Here is a 27248-nt window from a genome sequence, read left to right as displayed (position 1 = left end):
TTCAGTTACTTTCAGTATTATCTGACTCGTTTAATTACGGCAAATTGCCACCCTCTTTTAATGAGGCATCTAGTTATCTTCTATTAAAAAAGGGTAAAGACCCAACAGAGTGTTCCTCTTATAGGCCGATTTCTTTGCTCAACGTTGATGTAAAGATCTTGGCTAAAGTTTTGGTTTATAGATTAGAAACCATTATTCCCTCTGTTATTTCTGATGACCAATCAGGTTTTATTAAAAACCGTCTCCCTTTTTTCAACATTCGGCGTTTATTTAATATTTTATATTCACCTCCAACTGGGATTCCTGAATGTGTTATTTCCCTCGATGCGGAGAAAGCATTTGATTGTATAGAGTGGAACTACCTTTTTGCAGTCTTAGAAAAATTTGACCTCAGTCAAAGTTTCATCTCTTGGATCAAATTGCTGTACTTGTGTCCCACTGCCTCTGTTTTAACTAATTTTCAGAAATCCCAGGTATTGAATCTCAAACGTGGCACCCGTCAGGGATGCCCCTTAAGTCCCTTTCTCTTTGATTTGGCTATAGAACCTTTGGCGATAGCATTTCAAAATTATCCTGAATTGACCGGGATTTGGAGAGGGGGTGTTGAGCATAAAGTTTCTCTTTATGCTGATGACTTAGTACTCTTTCTCTCAAATCCGTCTACATCCTTACCTCCAATGTTTTCACTTCTTGACCAGTTTAGCCAGATCTCTGGCTAGAAACTTAATTTACATAAGAGCGAACTTTTCCCAATTAATAAAGAAGCACAAGAATTAACATTTCGTGATCTCCCTTTTAAAGTAGTCCATAATCAATTTACTTATCTTGGGATTACAGTCACAAGGAAGTTTAAAGATCTCTTTCGTAAAAACTTTGCAAATCTTTCATATACCATAAAACAGAATCTGGTACAATGGTCACCTCTATCTATGTCTTTGGTAGGTCGTATTAATGTTGTTAAAATGTATGTTCTCCCTAAATTTTTATACTTATTTCAATCAATCCCAATTTTTATTCCTAAATCTTTTTTTGATTCCTTAGACTCTATTATTTTGTCATATCTGTGGAAGAATAAGCGCTCTAGAATTAATAAAATCCATCTCCAAAAACTTAAAAAAAGAGGGTGGCATGGCTTTACCTAACTTTCGTTTATACTATTGGTCAGCCAATATACGTTGTGCTACCTTTTGGTCTTTCTTTCTTGGCCAACCCAAGTGCCCTAATTGGGTGGCAATGGAGTTGAGCTCCACTAAAGAATTATCTATCTCTGCACTTCTTGGCTCTGCACTCCCTAGTAGTTTGTCCAGATTAATAGCTAATCCTCTTGTTAGACACACCTTGCGTATATGGGCTCAGTTTAAGAAATTCTATGGTTTCCATGGTTTTTCCGTTTCCAGCCCTGTCGTACATAATCACCTTTTTTTTACCTACTACGTATGATTCAGCATTCCATGTTTGGTATAGGAAGGGCATTAGACATTTTGAAGATCTTTTTATTGATAATCGCTTCGCTTCTTTTCAACAGCTCTCTGTTAAGTTCAATCTGCCCAATGCTCATTTCTTTAGATATCTCCAAATTAGACACTTTATTGCTCCTTTAATTCCTAACTTTCCTGAAATGCCTGTGAAAAATGCTATGGACTTATTTCTTTCCATTAATCTACTAGGTAAAGGTTTAATATCAATTATTCGAGATAAATTAGCAGCCTTACAACAGGCCACTGTGGATAAAATTAAAATGGCATGGGAGCAGGATTTAAATACCTCCTTATCTGATGAGAGTTGGGACTTGATTCTCAAATCGGTTAATTCAACCTCTCTTTGTGCTCGCCATTGCCTTTTACAGTTTAAGACTGTTCATAGAGCCCATATGTCTAAATCTAAACTATCTCGATTTTACCCTAACATTAGTCCACTTTGTGATAAATGCAAGAGGGGCGAGGCCTTTCTCATTCATATGTACTGGTTCTGTTCTAGCTTGGAGAAATTTTGGAAAGATGTCTTCACTACATTATCGTATATTCTGAATCACCACATAGAACCAAACCCTTTAATTGCTTTGTTCGGTTTCTGGGGCGAGACAGATTTACGTCTGAGTCCGACCAAATGCCGAATATTATCCTTTGCCTCTCTCCTGGCTAGACGCCTGATCCTCCTTAGATGGAGAGATGTTGCCCCGCCCACTCATGCTCAATGGCTTAACGACATTATGGCCTGCTTGGACCTCGAAAAAATTCATTATTCAGTTCCTAATTCAGATTTAAAGTTCCATAAGGTCTGGGGACCTTTCATCGAGTACTTTCATAACCATCCTCTTGACTAGGGTTTTTTTTTCAGTCCCTTGCTTTCAGCTCCCTTTTTTTTTGGTAGTAGGCATTATTATCCTCTGTTGCCAAGTGTATTCACAATTTGGGAGTTTGATTGTCCTGATTTATATTCTCTATATTGTGTTGTGGTTGGTCTGGGGTTTTTTTTGTGTTGTGGGGCTTGGGGAGGATACTAAGTTTACTTGTCTTCAATTTGGGTGCTTTTTTCTAATTCTCTTTCTTTGTATCATATTGTCATTGTATGCTTAATTTTGCACTGTATTAATGTTCCTCATTTTGATCTGGGGTTTTTTAATTTGTAGTTATGTAGAAAATGTGTAAAAAAATTAATTTAAAAAAATCACAATTCACACCTGCAAGTTCTAGCCTTACAGCCTCATAATTTGCCCTTCCCCAATTAAAAATTTTCCTGTCTTCTCCGATTCTATCCTTTTCCATAATGCTAAAGGCCAGGGAGTGGTAATCACTGTCCCCCAGATGCTCATCCACTGACAGGTCTGTGACCTGACCTGATCCGTTACCTAATACTAGATCTAGTATGGCATTCCCCCTAGTCGGCCTGTCAGCATACTGTGACAGGAATCCATCCTGGACACACTTAACAAACTCTGCCCCATCTAAACCCTTGGAACTAATCAAATGCCAATCAATATTAGTGAAGTTAAAGTCACCCATGATAACAATCCTGTTATTTTTGCACCTTTCAAAAATCTGCATCCCAATCTGCTCCTCGGTATCTCTGCTGCTACCAGGGGGCCTATAGAATACCCTCAGTAGAGTAACTGCTCCCTTCCTGTTCCTGACTTCCACCCATACTAACTCAAAAGAGGATCCTGCTGTAATCACCCTTTCTGCAGCTGTAATAGTATCCCTAACCAGTAATGCTACCCCTCCTCCCTCCACCCCCCCCCCCAATTCCTTTTAAAGCACTGAAATCCAGGAATATTGAGAATCCATTCCTGCCCTGGTGCCAGCCAAGTCTCCATAATGGCCACTACATCATAATTCCATGTATGTATCCAAGCTCTCAGTTCATCACCTTTGTTCCTTGAAGTACACACACTTTAGCCCTTCTACCTTACTACCTTTACACCACTTATTCTGCTTCTCTTTCCTCAAAGCCTCTCTATATGTTAGATCTGGCTTTACTCCGTGCACTTCTTTCACTGTTCTATTGCTCCGGGTCGCATCCCACTTGCAAATTAGTTTAAATACATTTAAGGTGAGGTGGGGGTGGGCAAGATTTTCTACACACAGTGGTGTGTGCCTGGAATGAGCTGCCTGGGTGATGGTAGAGGCAGAAAAGTTAAGAGACTTTTAAGAGATGTTTAGATAGGCACATGAATGTGCGGAAATGTATATGAATATTGTGTACGCATAAAAGATTTAGTTGGCCATTTGATTACTAATTTCATTGGCTTAGCACAACATTGTGGCCAAAGGGTCTGTTCCTGCTTTGTACTGATCTATGTTCTAAATTATTGAACTTATAAATTCATAGATGATCCTGCTTGTAAGATCTCAAGTAGCAATGAAACAGTGTCGAAGAATGAGATAAACTGGCTGGTTGAGAGTTGTCGCATTAACCTCACACTCAATGTCAGCAAGACCAATGAATTGTTGACTTCAAAAAGGGGAAGTCAGAAGAACATGCACCAGTCCTCAGAGAGGGATGAGAATTAGAAAGACTGAATAACTTGGCTATCAACATCTCTGAAGATCAGCCCTGAGCTCAACACATTGAAGCAATCATGAAGACTATACTGGCAAAATACAGTGACATTCTGCAGACAGCTAACAAAACTACTAACTATACTTTTTCTGGACTATGATTATTGCAATCTGAAGGCTCTAATTTCCCTTTGGGAGTTGTACTTTCGAACTATCTGTACAACCTGGGGTTTTTGAGGCATCCTAAAGAATTCAGCAAACTGACTTTGGCCATTGCTAGAGCAGACTTGGGACCAGATTGAAACTTCAGGTTGGATTGAAGTAGTGGCCAAAGAGTGAAAAACAAACTGATGTTTAGCCAATTTAAGTGTTGAACCACAGTAAAATGATTAAGGCGTTGAGGCCATGTAGTTCAATTCACTACTCAGTGAAACTTTACTCGCCTCAGTGTTGAACTGACCCTAGCTGAGGGCTGCAGCTGACTCCGTGGTTGTGACTCACTTTCAGGGACTCTGCAGTTCATGTTCTGCGTATTATGTTTACTTTTTTATTGTTTGCATGATTTGTTCATTTTTCACATATTGGATGTTTCACCATCTTTGTGGTCTGGGTTTTTCATGGATTCTATTGTTTTGTGGCTGTCTGCAAGATGAATTTCTAGGTTGTATATGGCATACATATTTAGATAATAAAGGCATGTTGACTTTGAAAGAAGGCACAGCAGCAGCTCTACTTTGTTAGGAGTTTGAGTGGATGTGTTAAGTCACGGAAGACTTGCAAATTTCTACAGCTCTATAGTGGAGAACATTCTGACTGATTGCTTCACAGTCTGGTATGGAGGCTCCACAAGATTGCAAGAGGCTCGGAGGTCTCAAGATGGCGCTTATGGAGTAAAGAGGTTTTAGGCTTCGCTCCAATCCTTTTACTTTTTTTTTAAACCTACAAACACCCCCTAATTGATCTTTTTATTCCTATTCTAAAGGGGTTCAGACGCATGAAATCTTTTTCAATTGTTTGAATCATTTTCAACTCGCTGAAATGTCTAAAGCAAAGGAATCAAAACAGACGAAAGAACCATTAACTTTAGAAGCAATTGCGAAGCTTATGGACGACAGACTTGAAAAACTGGAGAATAAATTAACCTCAAAGCTTTCTACATTCAATGAAATTTTAAAGACACGACGCAAAACTTCAATCACTTACACTGGATTCACAAAAACAACAAGCAAGTATTTTAGATGTTGAAGATGCCGCTCGCCAGAGAGATCGCATAATTGAAACTTTGCAACAACAACAAGCTTCGACTTCTCAACAGCTGGATCGTTATAAATCTAAAATCACTGATCTTGAAAATCGTTCTCGAAGACAAAATCTCCGGATAATTGGGATTCTGGAAAAATTTGAGAACAGTGATCTCACTGTATTTTTCTCCAAATTTTTGGTGGATGTCTTCAGCTCAGAAGTACTGGATACCCCTCCAATAATCGACAGTGCACATCGCATTTCTCGTTTTCATTCAGATTCAAGTTTGAAACCATGACAAGTAATTCTCCGGATCCATTATCCTCATACCAAAGAGCGTTTGATTCGGGCTGCCTGGAAAAAGGGTATGATCAGCTTTCAAGATTTTAAATTCCGTATTTTGGAAGACTATAGTCCCGAAGTTTTAAGGGCAAGAATGGCTTTTAAATCGGTTATGTCGGAAATTCATCAGGAAGGCTACAAGCAAGCGCTGTTATTTCCAGCACAATTGAGAGTTACTCTTCAAGATGGGACTTATCGGCAGTTCAAATCTCCAGCAGATGCTCAAAGATTCCTTGAAGAATAACACTTTATTGTTTCTATGGGTTGACTAATGTAATAATTAGTTTATAGATTTGGATCTTTTATAAAATGATGATTTTTTTACGCGATAGCTTACACGTATTTCTCACACACAGTAAAAGTCCATTTTTGGTTTATTCTGAGTTTGTTCTTTTTATATTATTATTCTGTTAGTTTTGAAAGTAACTCATTAGGGTTTTCTTTTAAGTTCATATATATTTTTTTATATTTTTAACATTTAAATATTAAGACTTTAAAAAAAAATAAAATAGTGTTTCTTCTTCCAGAATGACTTTAGTGCTTAGATATGTCACATCTGTTTTGAAATGTCTAAATAAGTTTCAGGACCTTCTTTTAAAACACTAATACAATATTATCCATCTATGGGTTTTATCATTTTCATTTTTTTTATTCTTTTGTTTTATATATATACAATACTAATTTTATACTTTAATCTTTGTTATACTAACCCTTTCTTATAATATGGGTGGTTTGTATCTTTTATTTAACTTTTTTTGTTTTGAGTTGTCGTCTTGAGACATGGGGGTAAATTTAGTATTAGATCGCTTGCTTGCCTCTTTTTGGCTTTTTTCCTGGGGTTTTGAGGGTGGAGGGAGGGGGATTTCTCTTTTTGCTTGCTTCACGCTTAGTTTTATTTCATGGGCTGATTCGAAACTACAAAAATGGTTGCAGTGTCATGACTTCCAGTTCCTCCTTGAACCTACTTCCCTCTTCCGGATTCATGAGTTCATCTTTTTTTTCACCTTATGTGTTAATTGTAATAAATATTGGCAATATGGATAAGATTATTAATTTTGTTTCTTGGAATACTAATGGTTTAAATAATCTGATCAAACACAAAAAAATATTCGAAGTATTCCACAGAATGAATGCTAATATTATCTTTGTACAAGAGGCTCATGTGAGGAAGGTGGATAGTCAACACTTTTTTAGGTTTTGGAAAGGCGAACAGTATCACTCGAATTCCCAAGCCAAAATAAGAGGCGCTTCTATTTTTATAGATTCTTCAACCTCCTTTATACACTATGAAACAATTTCAGACCCACAAGGTAGATTTTTGCTTATTACTGGTCTACTTTTTAATCAAAAAGTTGCTTTAGTTAATGTTTATGCTCCAAACACTGATTGTCCTGAATTTTTTAAGTGTCTATTTACATCCTTTCCTAATTTGAATCAGTACATGCTGATAATGGGTGGGGATATTAACTGGTTGTTTAAACCCTTCGATGGATAGATCTAAGCCTACACAAGCTCTTCCAAATAAATCAGCCTCTCTTATTAATTCCTTTATGATTGATTCTGGAATTTCCGAAATTTGGCATTTTTTTACATCCCAATGACAGAGTTTTCATACTTTTCTCATGTTTATCATAACTATTCAAGAATTGATTACTTTTTTATTGATCACCGTTTACTTACAGATGTTATTGATTGTAAATATGACTCCATTACCATTTCTGACCATGCACCTTTGAAGCTATCTATTAAGACAATGGACTCATCTATTAATGCCAAATCTTGGAGGTTCAATTCTATTTTATTGCAGGACTTAGACTTTCTTAATTTTAATAAACAACAAATTGACTTGTTTCTCTCAACAAATTCTACAGCAGAGATCTCTAGTGGAATTTTATGGGACACTTTTAAAGCATTTATTCATGGACAGATTATTTCATACTCTGCTGGAGTAAGGTAACAAACTAATTCTAAAATATTAACATTGGTTGATAAAATCAAAGCAATTGATAAGATTTATTCAGTGACCCCCAGCAAAGAACTTTATAAAGAAAGAGTTGAACTTCAAATGGAGCATAGTTTGTTATTACCCTCTGCGATAGAAAATCAGTTAATTAAATCTAGAACCCAGTTTTATGTACACAGAGATAAGTCTGGCAAATTATTGGCTAATCAATTGAAAACTGTTTCGGTTAAATGACAAATTACTAGGATTCATAAATGAGAAGGCACTCTGACGATCGACCATAAAGAGATAAATAAAGTCTTTCAAGATCTTTATAATTCTTTATATCAATCAGAATTTGTTGAGGATTCTTCTATAATAGATGAATTTTTAAGAAAATTGAATATCCCAAAATTAACAACAGAGGATAGTATATTCCTAGATGCACCTATTACAGAAACTGAAATAAAAAAGGCTACTTTTTCAATGAATTCCGGTAAAGCTCCTGGTCCGGATGGTTATACTGTAGAATTTTTTAAATCCTTTTCCTTTTCCTTTTAAATCCTTTTTTAAATACTTTCTCCTTGGCTTTGTAAAACTTTTAAAGATGCGTTAACTATAGGTAAATTGCCACAATCTTTTTATGAAGCCTCTATTTTTTTTAATTTTTAAAAAAGATAAAGACCCCACTGAATGTGCATTCTATCGGCCTATATCCTTGATGAATACGGATTTTTAGATTTTTAGTAAAATTTTGGCCACTAGATTAGAAAATATATTACCTCGAATTATTTCTGAAGATCAGACTGGATTTATTAAAAACCGCTACTCATCTTTTAACATTAGAAAATTAATTAATATTATTTATACTCCTTCACCCAAAATACCAGAATGTGTCATTTCCTTAGATGCTGAAAAAGCATTTGATAGAGTTGAATAGCCATATTTATTTAACACGTTGCAGCATTTTAATTTTAGTTCGAAATTTATATCATGGATTAAATTAATATACTATAAGCCCTTGGCTTCGGTCCCTTTTTTCAGTTATTCCGTGGTACAAGGAAAGGCTGTCCTGTAAGTCCTTTACTATTTGACATCGTTTTGGAACCTTTAGCTATAGCCATTCATGAATCACCTAATATTTTGGGTATTACTCGTGGGGAAGGGACGTACAAGTTATCATTATATGCTGATGATTTGTTACTATACATATCCGACCCTGAGAGATCTATTCCTACTATTTCGTCCTTGCTTGTTCAGTTTAGTAACTTTTCTGGTTACAAATTGAATTTTAATAAGAGCGAATTATTTCTATTAAATATGCAAGTTCCAATTTATAAACATTTACCATTTAAAGTTGTCACAGATTATTTTACTTATTTGGGTATTAAAATTACCAAAAAAACAAAGATTTATTTAAAGTTAATTTCTTACCTTTAATTGACCAAATTAAGCAACTTATTACCAGGTGGTCCCCATTATCTTTGTCATTGGTTGGTCGAATTAATGCTATTAAGAGATGGTATTGCCCAAATTTTTATATTTATTTCAAGCATTACCAATTTTTATTCCTAAATCTTTTTTTGATATTATTGACTCCAAAATATCTTCCTATCTGTAGCAGAATAAAAATCCTAGACTAAGCAAAAAATATTTACAGAAGCCTAAGAAGGAGGGTGGTTTGGCTTTGCCAAACGAGATTTTACTATTGGGCAGTTAAAATACGATATTTAATATTTTGGACACAAGAATCGACTTGCCCTCAATGGGTAAATTTGGAATGTAAATCTGTACAAGACTTTTCATTGTTTTCAATTTTAGGATTTTCACTTCCTTTTTCTTTATCTAAACTGAATAAACAAATAACTAATCCTATAGTTGAACATACATTGCGAATATGGTTTCAATTTCGTAAATTTTTTGGCTTGAATAAGTTCATCTTATCAAACCCTATAATATCTTTTTTTTTTTGGCCCTCTTTTATGGATCAAGCCTTTGTTTTATGGAAAACAAAAGGTATAACATGTTTTCGTGATCTATTTTTAGATAATAATTTTATGTCCTTTGAACAGCCTAAAACTCATTTTTTCTCATTAAAACTCATAATTTACCTAAAACTCATTTTTTTTTAGATATTTGCAAGTTAGAAATTTTTTGAATAATAAGTTACAGTCCTTTCCGAATCTATGACCATCGGACATTACGGAAAAAATTTTAGCTCTGAATCCTCATCAGAAAGGTTTAGTAGCTATCATTTATAATATTGTGGCGACCCTTTTCCTGGCACATCCGAACCGACTCACAATTAGATAGCCTACGGGGGTTTGCGAGCACAGAGCTTTGGAGCCTCTGCGCCATGGGGGGCAGGTTGAGGGAGGCTTAAAAGTGAGGCTGAAGATTTCGAATAAAGTTTTTTCCTTCGACTGCAGTTACCGACTCCGTGTCGTAATTTTAGCGCTGCATGTAGCACACCGCTACAATTGGTGACCCCGACGGTCCAAACGATTTTTGGACCAGAAATGACCGACGCCGCCTCTGTTCATGCGGTTTCGTTGAAACTGCCGGGTTTCTGGACACAGCGCCCGAACCTATGGTTCCAGCAAGCCGAAGCACAATTCCACGTTCGCCAGATCACCTCAGAAGACACCCGCTACTACTACGTGGTGAGCTCCCTCGACCAGGACACAGCGGCCCAGGTCGCGGAGTTCGTACAGTCGCCCCCGGCAGACGGCAAGTACACGGAATTCAAAGCCCTGCTCCTCAGGACTTTCGGACTCTCACGGCGCGAGTGGGCTGCCCTATTACTGCACCGGGATGGCTTGGGCGACAGACCTCCTTCGGCTTTAATGAATGAGATGTTGTCTCTCGCCGACGAACACACACCCTGCCTCATGTTTGAGCAGGCATTCCTGGAGCAGCTGCCCGAGGACATACGCCTGCTGCTGTCCGACGCGGATTTCAGTGACCCCCGGAAGGTGGCAGCCCGGGCGGACTTGCTGTGGAACGCCAAAAAGGTGAGCTGGGCGTCCATCGCACAGATCTCCCAGCCACGCTCCCGGCAGCAAACCAGTCCAGGCCCGGCCGCAGAGCCCGCCAACCCCCGGCCCAATGAACACTGGTGCTTCTACCACCAGCGGTGGGGCGCAGAAGCCCGCCGTTGTCGCCCGCCCTGCCAGTTCCCGGGAAACGCCAGGGCCAGCTGCCGCTGATGGCTACGGCGGCTGGTCATCGGGATAGCCTCCTGTATGTGTGGGATAGAAGGTCAGGACGCAGGTTTTTGGTCGATACTGGGGCCGAGATCAGCGTTTTACCTCCGACGAGTTACGACACCCGCAGCAGGGCACCGGGTCCCCCCCTGAGGGCCGTGAATGGCAGCACAGTAAGGACCTATGGCACCCGTCAGGTGCAGCTACAGTTCGGCTCCAGCCAGTTCACGTGGGACTTCACACTGGCCGCCGTAGCCCAACCGCTTCTGGGTGCGGATTTCTTGCGGGCTCACAGCCTACTGGTCGACCTGCCCAGGAAGAGACTGGTACACGCCGAGACCTTTCAGGCGTTCTCCCTGGGTGCAGCCCAGTTGCCAGCCCCTCACCTCGGCTCCATCACGCTGTCCGGCAACGACTTCACCAGGGTCCTGGCAGATTTCCCATCGGTTCTGGCACCGCAGTTCACAGCGGCCATGCCCAGGCACGGCGTACAGCACCACATCCCGACCCAGGGACCACCCCTCCACAAGCTCCGACTGGCGAAGGAGGAGTTCCAGAGGATGGAGGAATTGGGGATCATCCGGCGGTCCGACAGCCCATGGGCCTCCCCCCTGCACATGGTGCCCAAAGCGACGGGGGGCTGCAGACCCTGCGGCGACTACCGCAGGCTGAACGAGGCTACCACACCGGACCACTACCCTGTGCCGCACATTCAGGACTTTGCAGCAAACCTGCACGGCGCACGGATCTTCTCCAAGGTAGACCTCGTCCAAGGGTACCATCAAATCCCGATGCATCCTGACGACGTCCCCAAAACGGCTCTCATCACCCCGTTTGGCCTTTTCGAGTTCCTCCACATGCCGTTCGGCCTGAAGAATGCCGCACAGACGTTCCAGCGGTTAATGGACGCAGTGGGACGGGACCTGGACTTTGCGTTCATCTATTTGGATGACATCCTCATAGCCAGCAGCAGTCGTCAGAAGCATCTGTCCCACCTCCGTCAACTCTGCGCCCGACTGAGTGAGTACGGTCTTACAATCAACCCCGCCAAATGCCAGTTCGGACTCGATACCATTGACTTCCTGGGCCACAGGATGACTAAAGACGGGGCAACCCCTCTGCCCGCTAAGGTAGATGCGGTCCGCCTCTTTCCCCGACCCACCACGATCAAAGGCCTTCAGGAATTCGTAGGTATGGTCAATTTCTACCGCCGCTTCCTCCCTTCAGCTGCCCGGATCATGCGCCCCCTGTTCGCCCTGATGTCGGGTCCGAGCAAGGACATTACCTGGGACGAGGAGTCCGCTGCCGCTTTCGTTCAAACGAAGGAAGCTTTGGCGGACCCCGCAATGCTAGTACGTCCTAGAATGGACGCCCCTACCGCCCTCACAGTGGACGCATCAAACACGGCAGTCGGTGGGGTGCTGGAGCAACTCATCGCAGGTCGCTGGCAACCCCTGGCGTTTTTCAGCAAACACCTGCGACCACCCGAGCTCAAATACAGTGCTTTCGACTGGGAACTGTTGGCACTCTACCTGGCAATCCGGCATTTCAGGTACTTCCTAGAAGGTCAGCCCTTCACCGCGTTCACGGACCACAAACCGCTTACCTTTGCGTTTACGAAAGCGTCCGACCCCTGGTCGTCCCGCCAGCAACGCCACCTGTCCTACATCTCTGAATACACGACGGATGTCCGGCACGTCTCGGGTAAGGACAATGTCGTGGCGGATGCGCTCTCTCGCCCTACCGTTCATGCCCTTTCCCAAGGGGTAGACTTTGAGGCACTGGCAGAGGCGCAGCAGGCGGATGAGGAGATTCCGAGTTACAGAACCGCAGTTTCCGGTTTGCAGCTCCAGGACCTCCCCGTGGGCCCGGGTGAGAGGACCCTACTCTGTGACGTCGCCACCGACCAGCCCCGTCCAGTCGTCCCGACAGCCTGGCGGCGACGCGTTTTCGACTCCATTCATAACTTGGCGCATCCCTCCATCCGGACAACTGTCCGGATGGTTTCCAGCAGGTTCGTTTGGCACGGACTCCGCAAACAGGTCAGTGAATGGGCCAAAACGTGCATGGTGCCAAAAACGTGCCAGACGGCCAAGGTGCAGCGGCACACCAAAGCCCCACCGCAGCAGTTCCATCCCGCCCACCGGCGTTTCGACCACATTCATGTGGATATCGTGGGCCCCCTGCCAGTGTCGCGCGGAGCGCGGCACCTCCTGACTATCGTGGACCGGTTCACAAGATGGCCAGAGGCGGTCCCGCTCACCGACACCACCTCCGAATCTTGCGCCCGAGCCCTGATCGCCACCTGGATATCTCGCTTTGGTGTACCAGCCCACATTACCTCCGACAGAGGCTCCCAGTTCACCTCCAGCCTGTGGTCAGCTATGGCCAGCCTTTTGGGGACTCAGCTGCACCACACCACTGCCTACCACCCACAGTCGAACGGGCTAGTGGAGCGTTTCCACCGTCACCTGAAGTCGGCCCTCATGGCCCGCCTGCGAGGAGCCAACTGGGCGGATGAGCTTTCCTGGGTCCTACTCGGCATCCGCACAGCGCCCAAGGACGACCTGCACGCCTCGTCGGCCGAGTTGGTATATGGTGCGCCCCTGGTCGTCCCCGGAGAGTTCCTACCAGCCCCAAGGGGGCAAGAGGAAGATCCCGCAGCAGTCCTGGGCAGACTACGCGAGAAGCTCGGTAACCTGGCCCCCATACCCACTTCACAGCACGGGCGGCACCCGACCTGCGTACCCAAAGACCTACAGAACTGTAAGTTTGTGCTTGTACGAAGGGGCGGGCATCGGCCGCCGCTGCAGCGGCCATACGAGGGGCCGTTTATGGTGCTCCGGAACAACGGGTCCACGTTCGTGCTGGACGTTGGGGGGAAAGAGGAGGTTTTCACGGTGGACTGCCTCAAACCGGCCCATGTGGACCTGGCGCAACCGGCCAAGTTTCCGGCACCTCGGCGGAGAGGCCGACCTCCCAAGCAGGTTCTGGCCCAGACTGCGGACATTGGGGGGTGTATTGCCGGTTCTGGGGGGGGGGTTATGTGGCGACCCTTTTCCTGGCACATCCGAACCGACTCACAATTAGATAGCCTACGGGGGTTTGCGAGCACAGAGCTTTGGAGCTTCTGCGCCATGGGGGGCAGGTTGAGGGAGGCTTAAAAGTGAGGCTGAAGATTCCGAATAAAGTTTTTTCCTTCGACTGCAGTTACCGACTCCGTGTCGTAATTTTAGCGCTGCGTGTAGCACACCGCTACAATATAATCATGAAAATACAGCCAGAAGTATCAGAAAAAATTAAGAAGGAATGGGAAAAAGAACTTCATTGTCTTATACCCACTGAGCAGTGGGAGAACATTTTACAATTAGTCAATTCTTCTTCTATTTGTGCGAAACATGCCCTAATACAATTTGTTGTACATAGAGCTCATATGTCTAAGGATAAACTTGCTCAATTTTCTTCTTATGTTAATCCAACCTGTGACAGATGTCATTCTGATGTTGCTTCATTGACCCACATGTTTTGGTCTTGCCCTTGTTTGCAAAATTACTGGAAAGATATTTTCGGTATTATTTCAACAGTTCTGAGTATCAATTTCCAACCGCATCCTATTACTGCAATTTTTGGTTTACCAATGGCGGATAATAGCCATTTATCCCCCTCATCTCAACGGATGATTGCATTTGTTTCATTAATGGCTAGAAGATCTATTTTATTGAATCGGAAAGAAATTAATCCTCCAACTATATTTCAGTGGTTTTCTCAAACTATCTCTTGTTTGAGCTTAGAAAAAATTAGAAGTGTTGCCTTTGATCCTTCAGTTAAATTTGAAGAAACTTGGAGACCATTTATGCAACATTTTCATATGAGTTAATTTGTCTTTTCCTAAACCTCACTTTTATTATCCTTAATTATTTGGGTGGAGGTTCCAAGTTATTGGCACTACTGTATATATTTGACATAATGCAATAGCCCATGTTGGTTAGTGTTTTTTTTTCTCTTTTTTTGGGGGGGTGTTTTTTTTCTTCTTTTGTTTGCAATTACCATGAGCTTGGGAGGTTATTATATATTGATTGTCATCTATTTGAATGTTTATTTAAACTATTAACTATGTACTCTCAAACTCTATTCATGTTTCATTTATGTTTGTTTAAAAATTAATAAAAAGATTTAAAAAGAAATATTGCAAGAGGCTGCAGACAACTGCAAACTCGGCTACCTCCAACGGGTGCCAGAGTAGAACAGGGCTTAGTTTGGGGTGTCAAAGTTCAGAGGTCAATACCCTTTTTGTGAGCATGTGGGTTTCCTCCAAGTGCTCCAGTTTCCTCCCATGTTGCGTACCAGTTAGTAGGTTAATTAGTCATTGTAAATTGTCCTAGGATCAGGCTATGGTTCAATAAATGAGTTACTGGCCAATGCTGCTTTGTGGGCACTATATCTGTAAATAACAAAAATAAACAAATCACTGGTCCAACATTCGCCTCCACTTATTCAAGGGGTGGTGCCTCAAGAAAGCAGCATCCATCATTTGGGACCCTCACCATCTGGGACATGCCCTCTTCTCATCAGTGAGGAAGAGTGCGAGCTTGAAAAGCCACACTCAATGATTCAGTAACAGAATCTTAGCCTTGTTCATCAGATTTCTGAATGATCCATGAACAATAATCTTTGCAATATTATTTAGTAATTTTGTCTTTGCACTGTATTGCTGCTCACAGCAAATTTAATGTCATACAAGACAGTGATAATGTAACTCACTCTGATTTAAAATACTTAAAAGAGACATACCAAAAGATAGATTCGCCTCCACGACCACTTCCAGTTGGGTCACCAGTTTGTATAATGAAGCCTCTCTGTTACAAAACACACTATATTAGATTAAATGATAAGCAAATCAAATACTTAATGTTAAGATAAATATTTCAGAGACTCAATTTCTGATAAAAATTGAACTGGAATATCAATTCATGCCTTTATGCTCAAATTTAATTTTGAAATCCTATCAGTCTAGCCAAACTTTGTACTTTCTGCAATTTCTTTGAGTTCAGTTCTTTTGTGTATTTTGCATATTTTGCTTTGTTCCAAGATGCAAAGGCAGTTAAAGAAACATTGTCAGTGCTTACAATAAATGCATGTGAACTGACTACGTGAGGAAAGGTGGGGGGAGGGGATTGTACAAAGTAGAGGGCTTTAAGTCAGTATTTGATAGAAGAAAAATTAATTTAGAAAACAAAACCATAAGACATAGGAGCAAAATTAGGCCATTCAACCTATCGAATCTGCTCTGCCATTCCATCATAATTATCCCTAATTATCAAAGGTTATTCATAAGATTTGATGCTCTAATCAAGAACCTATTAACCTCTGCTTTAAATATACCCAATAACTTTGCCTCCACAGCTGTCTGTGGCAATGAACTGAACAGATTCAGAAAATTGTGGCTAAAGAAATTCCTCCTCATCTCTAAATGAACATCCCTCTATTCTGAGGGTGTACCCTCTAGACAAAGGGCAGTCGTCATCTTTTTCTGGAGCCTCAGAGCAGTAGGCAGTGATTGAGGAAATGGAGTGGCATGGTAGTGGAGCAGTTAACGCATCACTTTACAACGCCAGCAATCACCGATCGGAGTTGAATTCCCATTGCCTTTAAGTATGCAGATGTTACTAATGTAGGTGGTGTTGTGGATAATGAAGTAGGTTTTCAAAGCTTGCAGAGAGATTTAGGCCAGTTACAAGAGTGGGCTGTACGATGGCAGATGGAGTTTAATGCTGGTAAGTGTGAGGTGCTACATTTTGGTAGGAATAATCCAAATAGGACATACATGGTAAATGGTAGGGCATTGAAGAATACAGTAGAACAGAGTGATGTAGGAATAATGGTGCATAGTTCCCTGAAGGTGGAATCTCATGTGGATAGGGTGGTGAAGAAAGCTTTTTGGTATGCTGGCCTTTATAAATCAGAGCATTGAGTATAGGAGTTGGGATGTAATATTACAATTGTACAAGGCATTGGTAAGGCCGAATTTGGAATATTGTGTGCAGTTCTGGTCACTGAATTATAGGAAGGATGTCAACAAAATAGACATTTTGAAAAGATTTACAGAGAAGATTTACTAGAATGTTACCCGGGTTTCAGCACCTAAGTTACAGGGAAAGGTTGAACAAGTTAGGTCTTTATTCTTTGGAACGTAGAAGGTTGAAGGAGGACTTGATAGAGGCATTTAAAATTATGAGGGGGATAGATAGAGTTGATGTGGATAGGCTTTTTCCATTGACAGTAGGGGAGATTCAAACAAGAGGACATGAGTTGAGAGTTCAGGGGCAGAAGTTTAAGGGTAACACGAGGGGGAACTTCTTTACTCAGAGAGTGGTAGCTGTGTGGAACGAGTTTCCAGTATAAGTGGTAGAGACAGGTTCGATATTGTCATTAAATGTAAAATTGGATAGACATATGGACAGGAAAGGAATGGAGGGTTATGGGCTGAGTGTGGGCCAGTGGGACTAGGTGAGATTAAGCATTCGGCACGGACTAGAAGGGCCGAGATGGCCTGTTTCCGTGCTGTAATTGTTATATGGTTATATGGAGTTTGTACGTTCTCTCTGTGACTGTGTGGGGCTCCTCTGGGTGATCCAGTTTTCTCCGCACATTCCAACGATGTACAATTAGTGTTAGTAAGCTGTAGGCTTGCTACATTAGCACTGGAAACATGACAAGATTACTGGCTGCGCAAAATAACCTTGCTCATTTAATTTGATGCATATGATGCATTTCACTGTATACTTTGATGTACATGTGATAAACAAAAGCTAATCTCTCTTTATCTTTTTAACTTGATGTGATGCAACTAGATTCAGAGTGGATGGCGTGTGCTAGTTACATTCAAGTACACACTTGATCGTGAGCATTGACCATATGGATAGCCAGAGGCTTTATCCCCCAGGGCTGAAATGGCTAACACAAGGGGGCTTAGTTTTAAGGTGCTTGGAAACAGTTACTGAAGGGATGTCAGGGGTAACTCTTTCCAGAGAGAGGGAGTGGTGCATGCATGGAATCGGATACAATATGGTCTTTTAAGAGCCTCTTAGATAGGTACATGGAGCTAAGAAAAATAGAGAGCTATGCACTAGGGAAATTTAGGCAGTTTCTGGAGTAGGTTACATGGTGGGCACAACATTGTGGGCCAAAGGGCCTGTAATGTGCTGTAAATTTCTATGTTCTATGTTGCACTCATAATGATTTATCTAAAACCAAGTATAAAAACAGATGAGAATCATTACCTGTGGAAGCTTGACCAAATTGGAGTTATAAAGCAATCAACAGCCGTCATTCTTATGCTCCCACATTTTTCAAAATTTCAGAATCACAACTTCACCCTTGGGATGAGAATAACCACTGGGTGTACTGAATGCTGTATATTGTTTAAAAGGACTGATAATACTGCTTTGATGAATAGTGTTATTCACAAAAGAATCACTAATTTCACACTTTTCATTAGAATCTGATGATGTACTGTCTAGACTCTATGCTCTTAAAAGTTACACAACATCTGTTACATAGCCCTAAATCAAACAGTTTCTGAAATTACTTTTCCTTAGCTTTCTATATTTCTGGGAAAAAACACAAGGTTTAGACAAACTGGAAACTCACCTGAACATTGTGGATGAGACAGTAGTTATAATACTTGATTTTACAAAGCTTCAGAAAATTCAAACAGGCTGTAAATAAAGAAAAAGAAATGTAAAATTCAACTGCGTATTCCTTTTCTAACTAACAATTATTGATTTATCACCAGAATTTATTTTACTGTAGTTGTCACTGTTCTTTTAGCCATGCTTGCTAGGTTATCAAGTTTTCTTGCTCCCTTTGAAATTTTATGAAGCATCTACTTAAAATGGAAAATCCTACAAAAAAAAGTAGGATTTCCCACCATTGAGCACATCAACATGCAGCACTGTCCTAAGAAAGCAGCATCCATCATCAAGGACCCCCCGTCACACAAGCCATGCTCTCTTCTCACTGCAGTCATCAGGAAGGTACAGGAGCCTCATGATCCACACCACCAGGTTCAGGAATGGTTATTACTTCTCAACAGTCAGTCTCTTGAACCAGTGAGGATAACTTCACTCACCTCATCACTGAATTGCTCCCACAGCCTATGGACGCACTTTCAAGGACTCTTCATGTTCTCAATATTTACTGCATATTCATATTTTTTTTTGTTTTGTAGTTGCATAGTTTGCCTTTTGTACATTGGTTGCTTGTCCATCCTGTTGGACATGGTCTTTCAGATTTTATTATAATTCTTGGTTTTCCTGTTACTGTCTACAAGAAAACAAATCTCAGGCTTGTGTATGGTAACATATGCGTACTTAGATAATAAATTTGATTTTAACTTTGTAAGGACTCCGTTCCACTTCATCTCCCGGCTCATCTCCCAGTTTCCACATCCTATCTGTCTGATCAGATCGTCCACTGTAATACTTCTGATGCAGCTTTTTCCCTTGGTGAAGGACTATGTTCTATTGAAGCTGACAGGGGCCTCAACCAAATCCATTACTTCTCCTAACCTTCTGTTATTGGCTCTTCCTCTCCTCCACAAAGCCTTTAACAAAAATACTCCTTATTCATCTTCCACCTCACCATTCAGTAAATTGATAACCCTGGCAAATTGGCTTATTATTGTCAAACATACCTTAGTGCAGTGTAACACTGTTCTGTATGCCATACTTTTGGATCATTTCATCATATCAGTACATCAAGGAAGTACAAATGAGAAGCAATATAAAATGTTGAAAGGAAGTGCAGTGCTTGCAGACAATAAGGTACAAAGCCATAACAAAGTAGACTGTAAGCTCATCTTATCCTAAAAGACTACCATTCAGTATACTTATAACAGCAGGTTAGAAGTTGTCCTTGAGCCCGATGGTATGTCCTCCACATTCATGGAGTCAGAGAAGAACAGTACAGAAACATCTCTTTTGGCCCATCTCGTCCACGCTGAAACCATTTAAACTGCCTACTCCCATCGACCTGCACTGGGACCATAGCCCTCCATATCTCTACTATCCATGTACCTATCTAAAGTTCTCTTAAACGTTCAAATTACATGCACCACTTGTTCTGGCAGCTCATTCCGCACTCTCATGAGCCTCTATATGAGGAATTTACATTCCCTTTAAACTTCTCACCTTCCATCCTTACCCATGACCTCAGGTTGCTGCCCCATCCAACGTCAGTGGAAAAACCTGCTTGCATTTATATAAAATTAGAGGAAATTTTATATACCTCTATCAAATCTCTTCTTAATCTTCTCCATTCTAAAAATTACAGTCCCAACCTATTCAATCTTTCCTTATAACTCAGGTCTTCTAGATCAGGCATGGGCAAACTACGGCCTGGGAGCCATATGCAGCCCGTTAAGCTTTTTAATCCGGCCCGCAGAACTTGATGAAATTATATTAATAAACCTTGTTAACGTTTTTTCCCCGCAATTCTGGCGTTTTCCCAATAGATGACGCACTCTATATACATTGACCTTTGTTGAGGTGCAGCGTATTACTCCACATTTGCGCTTTACTCTTTGTTCGGCTCGACCTATTTGTGTGAACAGGCGTTCAGCGTCATGAACATCAACAAAGCCAGCCACAGTTCCAAGTTAACTGACCAACACCTCAGATCCATCCTGAGAATCACCACAACAAAACTAAATCCAGACTTTGATGCGCTGGCTAAAAAGGGAGACCAACAACACTGTTCCCACTGAAATTAAAAATAAGTTTCTTCGTTGTGTTATGTAAAAAATGCATTTGAAAATATTTTTTTCAATAAGCCTTATATGTTACATGTCATTTCTGTTAAGTGATGGACATGAGTAGTGCGCAGGTGCACGTACGTTCTCAAAATTAAAAATGCGCTCCAGATCAAATAACGCGCTCCGCATACTGGCGCGCTGTCACTGTTCTGTCTTTGTGCTGGTCGTTGTTGAGTTTTGGCACAGGGGACAATTGAATAAGAAGGAGCAGGACAAGTAGACCTGCATCTCCTACCGTTTTTGAAATAAAGACAGTCAGGAGGAGAGTGATGATGATAATATCTTGAAGGATAACAGAATTTTCAGTGCTTTAAAATAATAACTGTTACTATTAAAAAAGCTGTATTTTATTCATTTAATTTTCAGTGTTTTAAAAGTCATTTCAATAAATAGCTAAATACCATGGGACTTCAAAGACAGATATTTTGTTGTAATGCATTTGTTCATTTTCAATTGAAATTAAAGCACATGTTTTCTACATATCCCATGTTATTTTATTTTCTCTTATGAGGTGTATTACCAAAACACTCCGTCCATCTGCTCCTGGTCCGGCCCCCCTGTCAAATTTTAGAACCCTTTGTGGGCCACAAGTCAAAAAGTTTGCCCAAGCCTGTTCTAGACCCAACGCCATCCTTGTCAATTTTCACTGTACTCTCTCAACCTTGCTTACATCTTTTCTGTAGGTAGGTGACCAAACTGCACACAATACTCCAAATTAGGCCTTACCAACAAACTATACAACTTGAACATAACATCCCATCTCCTGTACTCAATACTTTGACTTACGAAAGCCAATGTGCTAAAAGCTTTCTGTATGACCCCATCTACCTTTCACACTTTTCAACAAATTATATACCCATATTCCCGGATCCCTTGGTTCTACCACACTCCTCAGTGTCCTACCATTCACGGTGTTTCTACCCTGGTTGGATCTACCAAAGCGCAAAACCTCGCACTTGTCTGCATTAAATTTAAGTCAAGTCACTTTTATTGTCATTTCGACCATAACTGCTATGTACTGTACATAGTAAAAATGAGACAACGTTTTTCAGGACCATGGTGTTACATGATAGTACAAAAACTAGACTGAACTACGTAAAAAAATTTTAAAAAACTACACTAGACTACAGACCTACCCAGGACTGCATAAAGTACACAAAACAGTGCATTACAATAAATAATAAACAGGACAATAGACAACAAGACAAGTAAGGTGTCAGTCCAGGCTCTGGGTATTGAGGAGTCTGATAGCTTCGGGGAAGAAACTGTTACAGAGTCTGGTCGTGAGAGCCCAAATGCTTTGGTGCCTTTTCCCAGACAGCAGGAGGGAGACGAGTTTGTATGGGTCCTTCCCACGCACCGTGGGGTCCTTCATAATACTGTTAGCTTTGCGGATGGAGCGTGTAGTGTAAATGTCTGTGATGGCAGGAAGAGAGACCCTGATGATCTTCTCAGCTGACCTCACTATCCGCTGCAGGGTCTTGCGATCCGAGATGGTGCAATTTCCGAACCAGACAGTGATGCAGCTGCTCAGGATGCTCTCAATACAACCCCTGTATAATGTGATGAGGATTGGGGGTGGGAGATGGAGTTTCCTCAGACTTCACAGAAAGTAGAGACGCTGCTGGGCTTTCTTTGCTATGGAGCTGGTGTTGAGGGAACAGGTGAGATTCTCTGCCAGGTGAGCACCAAGAAATTTGGTGCTCTTAACGATCTCTACCAAGGAGCCATCGATGTTCAGCGGGGAGTGATCCTGAAGTCAACAATCATGTCTTTTGATTTATTCACATTCAGAGACAGGTTGTTGGCTCTGCACCAGTCCGTTAGCTGCTGCACCTCCTCTCTGTACGCTGATTCATCGTTCTTGCTGATGAGACCCACCATGGTCGCATCATCGGTGAACTTGATGATGTGGTTGCAGCACAGTTGTGGGTCAGCAAAGTGAACAGCAGTGGACTGAGCACACAGCCATTTTTACAGCTGATGCAGATCCCTCTGCAAGCCATGATAGCCTTCCTCACTGTCCACTACACCCCCAACCTTGGTGTTATCCACAAATTTGCTGATCCAGTTAACCAAATTATCACCAGACTATTGATATAGATGACAAATAACAAAGGATTCAGCACCAATCCTTGCGGCACACCTCTAATCATGGGCCTCCAGTCAAGAGGCAACCCTCTACTACCGCTCTTTGGCTTCTCCCACAAAGCCAATGTCTAATCCAATTACCACCTCATCCTGAATGACAAGCCACTGAACCTTCTTGACTAGCTTCCCATGCGGGAACCCATCAAATGCCTTACTAAAATCCATGTAGACAATGTCCACTGCCTCGCCCTCATCTATTTTCCTGGTAATTTCCTCAAAAAACTCTAAATTTGGTTAAGTATGACCTACCACACATGAAGCCACGCTGACTATCCTTAATCAGCCCACATCATTCTAAATACTTACATATCAAGTCTCTCAGAATACCTTCCACTAACTTTCCCACAGTTGAAGTCAGAACTACCTGTCTTTAATTTCCTCAATTATAATCACAGAATCATTGAAATCTACAGCACATTACAGGCCCTTCAGCCCACAATGTTGCGCTGACCATGCCACCTACTCTAGAAACTGCCTAGAATTACCCCAGCACATAGCCCTCTATTTTTCTAAGCAAGAGTCTCTCAAAAGACTCTATTCTATCCGCCTCTACCACTGTCGCAGGCTGTGCATTCCTCACACCCACCACTCTGTGTGAAAAACTTAGCTCTGACATCCCCCTTGTACCTACTTTCAAGCATCTTAAAACTGTGCCCCCTTGTGTTAGCCATTTCAGCCCTGGCTATCCACACTATCAATTCCTCTTATCATCTTCTACACCTCTATCAGGTCACCTCTCATCCTCCGTCACTCCAAGGAGAAAAGGCCAAGTTCACTCAGCCTATTCTCATAAGGCATGCTCTCCAATCCAGGCAACATCCTTGTAAATCTCCTCTGCACTCTCACTATAGTATGCACATACTTTCTGTAGTGAGGTGACCAAAACTGAACACAATACTCCAAGTGGGGCCTATCTAAAGTCTTATTTCGCTTTATTACCTCACAGCTCTTAAACTCAATCCCATGGTTGATGAAGGCCATTGCACCATATGCCTTAACAACACTGTCAACGTGCACAGCAGCTTTGAGTGTCCTACGGACTTGGACCACAAGATCTCACTGATCCTCCACACTGCTAAGAGTCTTACCATTAATATTATATTCTGTCTTTAAATCTGACCTACTGAGATTAACCACTTCACATTTATCTGGATTGAACTCCATCTGCCCGTTCTCAGCCCAGTTCTGTATCCTATTGGTGTCCTGCTGTAATTTCTGACAACCCTCCAGACTATCCACAACACTCCCAACTTTTGTGTCATCGGCAAACTTACTAACCCACCCTTCTACTTCCTCATCCAGGTCCTTTATAAAAATCAGAAAGAGGAGGGGTCCCAGAACAGATCCCTGAGGAATACCACTGGCCGCCATTCTCCTTGCAGAATACAAACCATCTACAACCATCCTTTGCCTTCTGTGGGCAAGCCAATTCTGGATCCACAAAGCAAGGTCTCCTTTCATTACTTTCTGAATGAGCCTTGCATGGGGAACCTTATCAAATGCCTTACTGAAAGCCATATACACATCCACAGCACTACCTTCATCAATGTGTTTTATTACTTCCTCAAAGAATTCAATTAGGCTCATAAAGCATGACCTGCTCTTAACAAAGCCATGCTGACTATTCCTAATCAGATTCTGTCTCTTCAAATGCTCATAAGTCCTGCCTCTCAGGATCTTCTCTTAACAACTTGCCCACCACTGAAGTAAGACTCACTGGTCTATAATTTCCTGGGTTATCTCTACTACCTTTCTTGAACAAGAAACCTTCCAAACCTCTGGTACTTCTCCCGTCCCTACTGATGATGTGAAGATCATCACCAGAAGCTCAGCAATCTCCTCCCTCGCTTCCCACAGTAGCCTGGGTATATTTCGCCCAGTCCTGGCAACTCATCTAATTTAATACCTTTCAGCAGCTCCAGAACATTCTGTTTCTTAATGTCTATAGATTCAAGTATTTCAGTCTGTTGCAAGTCATCCCCACAATTGCAAACGTCCTTTTCACCAGTGAATAATGAAGCAAAGGTTTATGTTTAGAGCCTCTCTTTAAAAAAAAACAGAACATTGGCTATCCTCCAATCCTCTGGTACCTCTTCTGCCACTAAGAATGTTTGCAAGACATTACTTCTTACAAAGCGAAACCCAAAAGCAACAATGCTTCACTACCAGATGAACTCAATACCTTCTATGTCTGCTTTAAAAGGGAGAATATAACTACAGCTGTGAAAATCCCTGCTGCACCTGAGGACCCTGTGATCTGTCTGGAGGTGAACCCTCACAAGACAGAAGGTCCCAATGGAGTATTTGGCATGGCTCTGAAAACCTGTGCCAACCAACTGGCAGAATTTTTAAGGACATTTTCAATCTCTCACTGCTACAGGCAAAAGTTCCCACTTGCTTCAGAAGGGCAACAATTATACCAGTGCTTAAGAAGAATAATGTGGGCTGCCTTAATGACTATCGCCCGGTAGCATTCACATCGACAGTGATGAAATGCTTTGAAAGGATGGTCATGACAAAACTGAACTCCTGTCTCAGCAAGGACCTAGACCCTTGTAATTTGCCTATCGCCACAAGAGGTCAACAGCAGATGCAATCTCAATGGCACCTGGACAACACAAACACCTACATCAGGATGTTGTTCATCGACTATAGCTCAGCATTTAATACCATCATTCCCACAATCCTGATTGAGAAGTTGCAGAACCTGGGCCTCTGCACTCCCTCTGCGATTGGAACCTCGACTTCCTAACCAGAAGACCACAACCTGTGCGGATTGGTGATAACGTCTCCTCCTCGCTGACAGTCAACACTGGTGCACTTCAGGGCTGTGTGCTTAGCCTACTGTTCGACTCTCTCTATACCCATGACTGTGTGGCTAGGCATAGCTCAAATACCATCTATAAATTTGCTGACAATACAACCATTGTTGGTAGAATCTCAGGTGTTGACAAGAGGGTGTACAGGAGTGAGATATGCCAACTGGTGGAATGGTGTCACAGCAACAACCTGGCACTCAATGTCAGTAAGATGAAAGAGCTGATTGTGGACTTCAGGAAGGGTAAGGAGAAGGAACACCTACCAATCCTTGGCCTCACAGAAGGATCAGAAGTGAAGAGAGTGAGCAATTTCAAGTTCCTGGGTGTCAAGATCTCTGAGGATCTACCTGGTCCCAACATATTGATGCAGTTATAAAGGCGGCAGGACAGTGACTATACTTCATTGGGAGTTTGAAGAGATTTGGTATGCCAACAGATACGCTCAATAACTTCTGTAGATGTACCGTGGAGAGCATTCTGACAGATTGCATCACTGTCTGGTATGGGGGTGCTACTGCACAAGACCAAAAGAAGCTGCAGAGGTTTGTAAACTTAGTCCGCTCCATCTTGGGTACTAGCCTACAAAGTACCCAAGGCATTTTCAAGAATGTGTCTCTCAGAAAGGCAGTGTCCATTATCAAGGACCTCCAGCACCCAGGGCATGCTCTTTTCTCACTGTTACCATCAGGTAGGAAGTACAGAAGCCTGAAGGCTCACATTCAGCATTTCAGTAACAGCTTCTTCCCCTCTGCCATCTGATTCCTAAATGGACATTGAACCCTTGAACACTACCTCACTTTTCAAAATATAAAGTTTTTCAATTTTTGCACAATTTTAATCTATTCAATATACATACACTGTAATTGATTGATTTACTATTATATTTTTTCTCTTCTATATTATGTATGGCATTGAACTGCTGCTGCTAAGTTAACAAATTTCATGACACATGCCGGTGATAGTAAACACAAAGTACACTGCAGATGCTGGGGTCAAAGCAACACGTACAAGAAGCTAGAGGAACTCAGCAGGTCAGGCAGCATCCACGGAAACAAGCAGTCAATGGATACACCCAGTTGTAGTACGTGTTCCGGTGATAGTAAACCTGATTCTGAACAGACTAGGTCAACTATGGCTTCCTTTGTGCTAGTTACCCACATTTGGCCCATGACTCTCCAAGACCCTACCCTCCACTTAACAATCCAAGTCCCTTTTAAATATTGCAATTATACCCACCTCAGCCACTACTTCATCTGGCAGCTCATTTCAGATACTCACTATCTTCAATGTAAATAAATCGCATCTCAGGTCTCTTTAAAATATCTCCTTTATTTGTGCCCTCTAGTTTTGGACTCCCCAGCTATTCAGGATAGACTAAGACCATCCCCTCTTTATAAATCACGATTCTGTGAAGTGATCATTCTCTTACGATCCAGGGAATAAAGATCCAGCAACCTGCCCCTCTAACTCAGTCACTCCAGTCCAGCATTATTCTTGTATATGTCTTATGCACCTTCTCCAGCTTGATAATGTCTTCCTATAACAGGGGAGCAGAACTGTACACAATACTCCAAAATAAAACCTCACCTACAACTCTCATATAACCGCACTGTTATGTCCCTCTTTCTAATCTCGATGCACGGACTGATGAAGACCAGCATGCTAAACGTCTTTTCAAATAAAATGCCATAATTGCCAGGAATATGTTAGGCAAGCCAAAGACTTGTTTTGGAT

The 27248-nt window shown here is 41.9% G+C and overlaps 1 protein-coding gene across 4 annotated transcripts in view; it reads right to left on the bottom strand.

Moving 5' to 3' along the window:
* Positions 1 to 27248, bottom strand: part of ppil4 (peptidylprolyl isomerase (cyclophilin)-like 4) — an 80140-nt gene that overhangs the window by 52184 nt on the left and 708 nt on the right. Inside the window, exons 2-5 of one of the 4 annotated variants that reach the window (XM_059982227.1) lie at positions 18862 to 19055; positions 18381 to 18448; positions 18011 to 18106; positions 15522 to 15586 (exon numbers count right to left, since the gene is read on the bottom strand). Coding sequence is in view for 1 of the 4 variants with exons in the window: in XM_059982226.1 (XP_059838209.1) it covers positions 15522 to 15586; positions 18381 to 18448 (133 nt within the window). In the remaining 3 variants the exon portion in view is untranslated. The remainder of the gene's footprint in view (positions 1 to 15521; positions 15587 to 18010; positions 18107 to 18380; positions 18449 to 18861; positions 19056 to 27248) is intronic. The other 3 variants (XM_059982229.1, XM_059982228.1, XM_059982226.1) reach the window with 3 other exon arrangements.

Source organism: Hypanus sabinus, chromosome 10, assembly GCF_030144855.1.
Source record: "Hypanus sabinus isolate sHypSab1 chromosome 10, sHypSab1.hap1, whole genome shotgun sequence".
Classification (NCBI taxonomy): Eukaryota; Metazoa; Chordata; class Chondrichthyes; order Myliobatiformes; family Dasyatidae; genus Hypanus; species Hypanus sabinus.
Note: the sequence above shows the minus strand (reverse complement) of the source record. Positions and strands in the feature narration are given on the sequence as shown.